The sequence below is a fragment of the Salmo salar genome, chromosome ssa03, assembly GCF_905237065.1.
Source record: "Salmo salar chromosome ssa03, Ssal_v3.1, whole genome shotgun sequence".
NCBI lineage: Eukaryota > Metazoa > Chordata > Actinopteri > Salmoniformes > Salmonidae > Salmo > Salmo salar.
The window spans coordinates 49,973,527-49,982,069 of record NC_059444.1 but is presented as its reverse complement, the minus strand read 5'-3'; the positions used below and the strand labels follow the sequence as shown (position 1 = coordinate 49,982,069).

The 8,543-nt window shown below is 42.3% G+C and overlaps 2 protein-coding genes across 4 annotated transcripts; both read right to left on the bottom strand.

Moving 5' to 3' along the window:
- Window positions 1-942: 942 nt before the first annotated feature.
- On the bottom strand, window positions 943-4,898 carry tmem11 (transmembrane protein 11). 3 transcript variants are annotated; one of them, XM_014192231.2, is made up of 3 exons: window positions 3,386-3,484; window positions 2,473-2,548; window positions 943-1,936 (listed from the first exon to the last, which is right to left on the bottom strand). In XM_014192231.2, exon 3 carries the CDS (start codon window positions 1,927-1,929, stop codon window positions 1,420-1,422), a length of 510 nt encoding a protein of 169 aa, XP_014047706.1. In that variant the 5' UTR covers window positions 1,930-1,936; window positions 2,473-2,548; window positions 3,386-3,484; the 3' UTR covers window positions 943-1,419. The 3 variants fall into 3 exon arrangements, with proteins under 3 accessions (XP_014047706.1, XP_014047707.1, XP_014047705.1); XM_014192232.2 differs by lacking the exons at window positions 2,473-2,548; window positions 3,386-3,484 and adding an exon at window positions 3,915-4,898; XM_014192230.2 differs by lacking the exon at window positions 2,473-2,548 and having other exon boundaries at window positions 3,386-3,887.
- Window positions 4,899-5,201: 303 nt separating this feature from the next.
- On the bottom strand, window positions 5,202-7,503 carry natd1 (protein NATD1). The gene is made up of 3 exons (XM_014192233.2): window positions 7,266-7,503; window positions 6,350-6,468; window positions 5,202-5,574 (listed from the first exon to the last, which is right to left on the bottom strand). Exons 1-3 carry the CDS (start codon window positions 7,360-7,362, stop codon window positions 5,455-5,457), a joined length of 336 nt encoding a protein of 111 aa, XP_014047708.1. The 5' UTR covers window positions 7,363-7,503; the 3' UTR covers window positions 5,202-5,454.
- Window positions 7,504-8,543: the final 1,040 nt, after the last annotated feature.

The window sequence follows — 8,543 nt, the reverse complement described above, 5'->3', positions numbered from 1 at the left end:
CTATGAATGATCATTTTCTTGTAACCTGGCCAAGTCGTGTGTACACGAGGTTGTCATGTTCTATTTTACATAGCAAACAACCTGATTTTTAAGATGAAAAAACACCACAAGACTACTGGCAACATTTGGGACTCAAACTCAGATCCATATACACTGTGTATTCCGAACTTTAGGAACACCTTTCTAATGCTTCCCAGTTGGCTGGATGTCCTTTAGGTAGTGGACCATTCTTGATACACGTGGGAAACCCCACCAGCATTGCAGTCTTGATACAAACAGGTGTGCCAGGATCCTACTACCATACCCCATTCAAAGGCACTTAAATATTCTGTCTTGCCCATTCACCAATCAATAGCTCACAATCCATAAATCAATTGTAACAAGGCTAAAACAACATCCTTTAACCTGTCTCCTCCCCTTCATCTACACTGATTGAAGTGGATTTAACAAGTGACAACAATAAGGGATTATAGCTTTCACCTGGTTAGTCTGTCATGGAACGAGCACGAGTTCTTAATGTTTGGTACACTCAGTGTATATGTCCCTTACATACACAACCCACTCCTACACTCAGAAAGTCCCCATTAAGTGTCTAACAATCCCACAAAGAGCTCCATCTGGACAGTCTTTCTGCCCATAACTGCATGTGTGTAAAGGACAAAGACAGACCAACACAATGTTGGCGATTCAACATGTAGAATAGTTGGGAAATGAACAGAAAGGCAATAGGACTTGCTGCACATGGCCGACATTCGTGTTGATCTGTTTTGTCCTTAACTGACTGGTGAGGGATGACCAAACAAGTATGTTTAAAGGTCTTGACTTTGTTCCAATAACTGAGTAAACCTAGAAAGACAAATCTGAAAACAAAGGTAATGCTATTGCCTTTGTGATTCAAGACATGGTGTAAAATTTGTTTAATGAAAAAGAAAATACAGAAAGGAGAGTTTGAAATATCCTAATGTTTAATGAAAGGGTGACATACTGATCAGCAAGAAAGGGGTACAGTAAAACTACAAGGAATAGACATGTTGGTAATACTTAAGCCTGTCCGTTTCAACTGCAACACAATTCAGTCTATTTCTTTTTACTTAGCTACCCCTGTGCCCTAACTTAGTGTATTGAGAGGGGTACAGGGATGGGGAAGAGGCGCAAGGGTACCATATGGATAAGTGCACTGGTGATGTCACTTACAAGAAAATAAGGGAAAAATAATTCCTTCTAGTTTGAACTATATCCCTCTGATCCAGCAAACAGCCCAAAAGTAAGCGCCCGCGCAAGTGGGGTGGGGGGGGGGTTAGGGGCAAACCCTCGACTCTGCGCATGGCTTCCACTTGGCTTACTACTGGGTGGATTCTTTCTTTTCCCGTTATATTTTTTATTATTTTTTTATTTATTTTAACCCTCTTCAGAGTACGCTCATACCACGTAGAGTTCGTAGATCTTCTTGGCGCAGTAGGCCAGGGCGGCCAGCGCTATCGTGTTGTGGAGTCTCTTTCTGTGGATGTCGTCCCTGCGCACCAGCACCACTGGCGTGGAGGAGGTGAGTGTGTGCAGGGGCAGCCGCGAGAGTTTTTGGCTGTCGTACTCCACCTGGTACTTGCAGCAGGGATCGAACTGCCAGGAGATTCCGTAGAGGGCGGAGCAGGCCACGCTGAGGGCACCAGCGGGCAGTGCCACGTAGCGCGAGTACTCAGGTGGCAGCGAGAGCGGCGTCAGGAGGCAGGCGGTGCCCGACAGGACGGCCGTCTTGTGCAGGCAGTTTCCCACGGCGATCCAGCGGGCCGTCTCGTCGCCAATGCGCGTGGGCTCGATCACAATGTACTTGTACTGGGCCTCCAGTGCCTGTTCCAGCTCGTACTCAAACTGGTCCTGTGCATTCTCCCCATTGTAGATCTCGTGAACGATGTAGCAGTCCGTTGCCGCCATCACTCCCCTGTGTACAGAGAGATGAGATAATGAGGGAGAGAGAGGGGATTAGAAATAGTAAGTAGATGGAAAAGGAAGAGAATCACAATATTAAATTCCAATTATTTTCCAAGCTTCATAGCAATTGTGCAGCTTCGGGGCCTAAGGCAAGTGGTTGCAACAGTTTTTAATGATTATGTACAGATGAATACCACTTGTGAAGAAATAAGGGGAACAACTACTTTAAAAGAAGTGTACATATAGTCCATGACCTTGATATCAGATTAGAGCACAACACCTGTTTTTTCAGCCCACTGTATGATAAAAACAAGACACTTTTGTGGAACTTTGACATATGTTGCCTGTGCATGTTTGACATAAATAAGAGTTGTTGCATCAAAGGGAAAGTAGGGTATTTTCTCATGTTTAGAATTCTCAGAGTTCACTATCTAGTCGTCAGTCACTGTCAAGTTGCCTGTTAGTAATAAGCTATGGTGATAACTTTATTTTATTTAACTCGGCAAGTCAGTTAAGAACAAATTCTTATTTACAATGATGGCCTACCCTGGCGAATTGTGCGCAGCCCTATGGGACTCTCAATCACGGCCGGATGTGATAGTCCCTGGTTCGTATCCAGGCTCTGTTGTGAAACCAGGGAACGTTAACGTAGCTATGGACAATATGCAGGAGAAAACAAAATGTAGCTATAGCAAGTGTAAATAACTCACGTGTAAAACTCGAATCTCTCACTTTGCAAACATTATGCCCCACGCAAGAGTGCTAGCTAGCTCCCCAACAAGATTAACACGGCATGCTAAATAAGACTGCGTTCGTAAATTCACCCTGGCTGAGAGCACTCTGAGTCAGACACTCCAGAGCGAATTTACGAACGCACCCGTCAAGTAGCTAACTGTTAGCTAGCTAACGTAAATAAAACTCTGGGTTAGCGAGCATGTTGATCATTCACAACTGTTTCAACAATTCCAGTAACACCTATATTAGCTACGTATAACATGGGAGCTGTTGTGCTGTATTGGACGCATCTTTGCATAACGTCAGGTCATAACGTTACATTGGTCAGCTCCACCGCTGTTTGGAAGCTAACTGCTCTGAAAACTAGCTAGTACATCAATTACAAGCGGCGAGTAAAACGTTAGTATTGTGTTATACGACGGATATGTGCTAGTATATCTACTTTGTAACGTTACAGCATGTTTTCACACTATTTTAGTTGGGATGGCTAACCTATCCAGAACTTGACTTTGAAGCTTTGACGAACAGGCTAGCAAAGTTAGCGGCGATAGCAAACATGCTAATCAAAACATCACATGAGCAATTATGGAGGAAGGAATTCGGGAGTGACAGCTGCATTTTGCTTTTAAAGGCCATATATTGGAATAGTGAACGTGTAGGTATCATAAAATAGACCTTGTTCACAAAAATAGTCGTGATATGGCAATGATTGAGTCTAACTGACCTCTCCCTGTTGACTGGGACACCGCGCCTCCTTCCCAACGACGCCATCTTGGAGAACCAATACACGACTGCTGTCGACGCAGTGCAAGCTAGGCTGTGTAGTGTATGTTATACTTGCAATACACTGCGAGGACGACTTAATATACTTTGTCGTACTACATTTCCCATAATTAATTGAATGCATCTAGGAAGTACCACTCATTATTTATACCATGTAAATGTAGAGGTCAGTTTAATTTACTACACTAGTACATTTTGACGTAAACTGTAATCCAAAATGTGCTCAACACAAATGCGGAAAATGCTGCCTACACAAATCATGTTTATGTTTTGTAACAGTTCAGGAATGACCAATCACAAGCAAGGACAACACTATGGGACTTAAGAGTAGGACAAACCATTCTATAGCCAGATTGCGCAGCAGGTAAATTGTTCCACTTGCTATTATGGGCTACACTCACACTTCAATGCAACGTACTGTCACACTGAAGTGGGGGTGATATTTACCTGCCTCTGGTTGCTATACTTACCCAGATTGTGTCCTGTCCTATCCAAGCTTCTCTAGTGAGTTGATATCTGGCTTATCGCACACACGGTGTAGAACACTAAACTGGAAAGTGTGTTGTAACCCTGTACCAAGCCAGTGCAAACCCCGGTAACGTGCAATCCATTAGCCTGCTCCCTGCCTCCCTCACCAATAGATTAATTGCATAAAGTGCACCTTTAAAATGTTATTACCTTGGTATTCTGCAGCTCAGAGATGAAGTATACTAGGAAACTACTTTAAAATGTATAAGGCACTTCTATATGATTGTAAATCAATGGTTAGTAAATTAGTCAAATAAGGTATTTAATTTAAAACAAGAGAGACATGGAAAATAATCAGACTGTCTGCAGACTTTATACCCATCTCTGTCAGACAGTAGGCCTACAGAGCCATCCCCTGAAGACTCAGTGTCCTCAGTTTTACTGCCTTCCTGACCAGTATGCATTCAGGCACCTAGCAAATAGTACATCTCACCTAGGTCAAAGCCAGAGAGAATCTCTACTGTAGTTTTAGATGCTCAGCAAATAAAAAAATACAACCTGTTACTTGATATTGGAATTTTGTTGTCTTAAGCCATGCTTGTAAACTGTATAGAGAAAATGTCACAAGATTTAAAGTGTAGAACAGCCCGGAATTAGTGCTTTTACAGACAGTAGAAGATTACACCGACTGTCGATGACAGTTCTATGGCAATATCTCATGTCAGATAGCACAGCAGCTTACTGTACAGTAACATTTAAGGTGAAGGGTAGGCCTACTGAAGAGTGGTTGTCCTGATGAACATGGGGACAGATAGTCTTGGGCAGCATAGTAGGAATAGAGGGAAGCGCCTCACTAGCCCACGACAGGCTGACTGCATGTAGGGGATATAGCCCACAAGTTGATGGTATAAAGTAAACCAGGTGTGGTCCACCCTCCTGGAGAGCTATTGGTGCAACTACTGCGCCAACCCTGCTCTAACACACCTGATTCAGCTAATCAAGGTCCTGATGAACAGCTGTTTGTCTTGATGGTTTTGACGAGAAGACAATCATCCTGAAGGATCAGGATTGCATTACACTCCAGAAAGCTGTTCCTTTCCTCCTGCTGTTGTTCACTCATCTTCAAAGGACCAGCCAAGACTGGATAGGTGAAAGCAATACCGGCCGAAGTGTGATGAGACATTGCTTCTTACAGTACAAAAAAAACAGGAATCCTGCATACAGTCTTGCCACTGTATACACAATAAGACAGCAAGACTCTACAACATTCCTTTTTTTTTTTTTTTTTAACACACAAACAAACGGATGTCCATGCCCATGGAGGACAGGCTACGAGTAGTCAATGGCACTCGGACAGTTCCTTTACCACTGCTCTCCAACTGGGAGTCTTTATGTCTGTAGAGATAGGGATAGCTATAGTATTGTTTCCCTCTCCCTTACCACCCACCCACCCATCCCAAAAACAGAGCAAAGTCCTCCAAACAGAAAGCATGAGGCCATGCTTTCTAACTCAGTCTCTCTCCACTCCTCTCTGTCATGGGGTCACATGGGGTGGATGTGCTCCAGGTATTGAGGTTGGGGATTCTCTTTGACGTATTTCTGGATGTACCAGCAGGTCAGGTGAGCCTTCAGATCCTCTTCCACCACAAAATCCATGGCCGCCTGCAATCAACAGAACATTGCCATTTAATTTAGGAGTTGTTTTGTAGCTTGAGTTTACAAAGTAATTGTCTTTGTCACTCTGGTTTTATTTTAATACATGCAGTAATCAGGGACTGCAGATGAAAGGTGAGACACTTGCTCTGTTATATTTTATATAAAGATTTTAAAATAGTAACATTCCGGTCTACACAGATCTTCAAACAAACCATGTTTTAATTTCCTTCTTCCTCTTATCGCTACCATAACTGTTCCCTTGATATTACCCACCAGCGCTCTGAGCTGAGCTCATCTGGCAAAGCACTGCCTAGACTGAATAAACAGGCCAATGCTTGGATTTCCAGAATTACAAGCAACATTCATATTGCCATGCAGCTGTTATAAAGAGAACTAGATGGGAAAGAGAGTCCAAACTGTCCAATAAAAGCAGTTCATCAGCTGCCAGCTTAGGAAACTATATTTACTATTTCTTACTACATTAAAGAGGTACAAAGACTTCTCTCCATACACAGAGTGAGCTGCACAGGTCCAGATTGCAAGAAGGTTCTCCTGCAGAATTGTTGTGATATAGCAAATGATGGGTAACATTATGAGTTGTTTTTGGACAAGGCTATGGGCTCAAATGCCTAACTACTAATACTGAGACCAATGGACTCCCATTGCTTATCTGAAAGGCACAGATAAATGTTAAAAAGATATAGGGACATAATAGGAGTGAGAGTGTAGTGTCTATTTTGGCATTGGGCAATGGTTCCATTCCATATTGTCACAGTCGAACCTTGGCCAGGTGCTTGGCAATGCCTCTCCCTCTGTAGGCGTCTGGAACCTCTGTATGCTGCAGGTCCACAGTCTTCTTCCCGACATACTCGTACAAGAGGACCGCACGGTCATGAGAGCCTGGAACCAGAGAAAAGGGTTTACTTTTTTTTTAAGTAAAAAAAAATTATAATCTAACCTTTATTTAACTAGGCAAGTCAGTTAAGAAGAAATTATTATTTACAATGACACCCTACCAGGAAACAGTGGGTTCATAACAACTGCCATGTTCAGGGGCAGACCCAGAGCTTGGAGATTCGATACAGCAACCTTTCGGTTACTGGCCCAACGCTCTAACCACTAGGCTACCTGCCGCTCCGAATTTAAAAGGGTGCAATTATATGCTAAATAAGTAGGGCTACCATGCGCGACTATTAAAAAGGTCTGTACACATCAGTCTGATTCTCCATCAGACCTCAATTAAAGATCTATCAAATATAGGGATGCGGGCAGATAAATGAGGAATTGGGTTTTTAGAGAAAGTTGAGCAGATTCTCTCAAATCAGAAGTATTTTTTTAAGCGAATGTGCATGCAAACTAGCAAACTAACTGAGAAGAACAACATTTTAGATGCGTGACAGCAAGAGCATTCAATTCAACCGCTCAATGCCAGGAAGCTAACAATTATCCCAGTTGGCTAACGCTACAAATCTTTGGCTATGCCACTTGAGTTCTAGCTAGTAGCTTTTTGTCCGTTTGTTTACAACAACGACCATTAGGAAAAAGTAAGTTCCTTATCTAAATTACAGTTTGACTACAATGAAGACTATTTTGCGCTATGAAAAAGTTGGTTAGCTAACTAGCTTAAACGCACTCTTTGGTAAACAGTTGATAAAGGGGAAAACACGTACGATTTCGCGTAGCTAACGTTACATTACCATTTAGTCGTATATTAAACTGTCGCTTCTTTTTATCGTGTTCTACTGTTATCGGAGTGTTGATTTCGGGGACATTCATCTGTGTAGCCTGGGCCATGGTCTTTCGTCGTCCTTTCGCCAAAACGTATTTGATTGAGGTGAAATGGATCTCAAAGCGATTAAATCATAGCCACCTCAAACTCAAAAGACTCAATATCCAGCAAAACAGTCCATCATCCTCATAGGAAGTCTACTGTAGATCACATGGTCTGAGCGGACCAATGATTGCTGCGATTCTTGATTTGAGAATGGTCGTGTTCCAGGCCGCCTACATTGTAGTTGAGTTGCGCATAATCAGTTTATCTTGTCATCAATTATCAGTTAATGTATCACATATTCATGGGGTTCATTCGATCAAGGTTAAACACTTGACTTACTTCAACATTTGCAGAGATCTGACAAACACACACATGAGAAGCGCTTACCAAGAAAAACTTCAGTAAGGACTAATTCGAGGCTGAAAGGAATTGGAGCAGATATGAAACAGACAATCATAATATAAGTCATAAATATCAAATTCTCTGTTTGTTTCAAAACCAACTTTATAAGAGTTTTTATAAATAGGTTATATTTGACTCAAAATTCCATGATGTACATTAAGGCATTGTTGGCAGAATAGATGGATGCAGTTCAATGCATTTCTTGCTAGTCCCAAAATATTGCTATCAGGTTGTAAATCACAGCTGGCCTGGTACATTGTTTACTGCCGCTACCCATTCGGGATGCACTGTTTCAGTTTCAATGACTCAATATTTTGAACAAAAACGGACAACTGTAACTAAGGCTGGGAGTGTCAATACAATCAAACTAGCAAGGGCAATGATCACAAATCAGTCATAATGTGGCTAATAGGCTAGCATACGTGTCAAACACAAGGCCCGCCGTCCGAATTAGGCACACATAAGCGAGTATAAATGAGTCAACAGTTGAGTCATCTACTTTATGAAATTACAGCCTTATGCACTTGTAAAGTTAATTCAACTTCAACTGCGCTGCTTTCGTGTGTCCTGTTTACAGCGCTGCAGTGGAGGGAAAGTGTACAGACACATGCCACAGTCCTAGCTAGGCTACTAAAATGTTGCAGCCTGGCTTCGGTTTTTAAAGCTTGACAATGAATAACCAAAAAAACAAAACCTGCAACAAAACACCATTCAAAAGAGAGACATGTAGGCCTGTTACACCAACATTTGAGCAGTAGCCTAGGTTGGCTACTCAACTACAATACATTTTGAGTGCACC

Bases quoted from the DNA above. Each gene is read 5' to 3' on its own strand.
- tmem11 (XM_014192230.2), bottom strand. From the start codon at position 3,432: ATGGCGTCGTTGGGAAGGAGGCGCGGTGTCCCAGTCAACAGGGAGAG. The intron at 1,937-3,385 runs GTCAGTTAGACT...CTCTGTACACAG, and splicing joins GTCCCAGTCAACAGGGAGAG to GGGAGTGATGGCGGCAACGG.
- natd1 (XM_014192233.2), bottom strand. From the start codon at position 7,362: ATGGCCCAGGCTACACAGATGAATGTCCCCGAAATCAACACTCCGATA. The intron at 6,469-7,265 runs GTAATGTAACGT...CTCTGGTTCCAG, and splicing joins GTTTAATATACGACTAAATG to GCTCTCATGACCGTGCGGTC. The intron at 5,575-6,349 runs GTTCGACTGTGA...TGTTGATTGCAG, and splicing joins TTGCCAAGCACCTGGCCAAG to GCGGCCATGGATTTTGTGGT.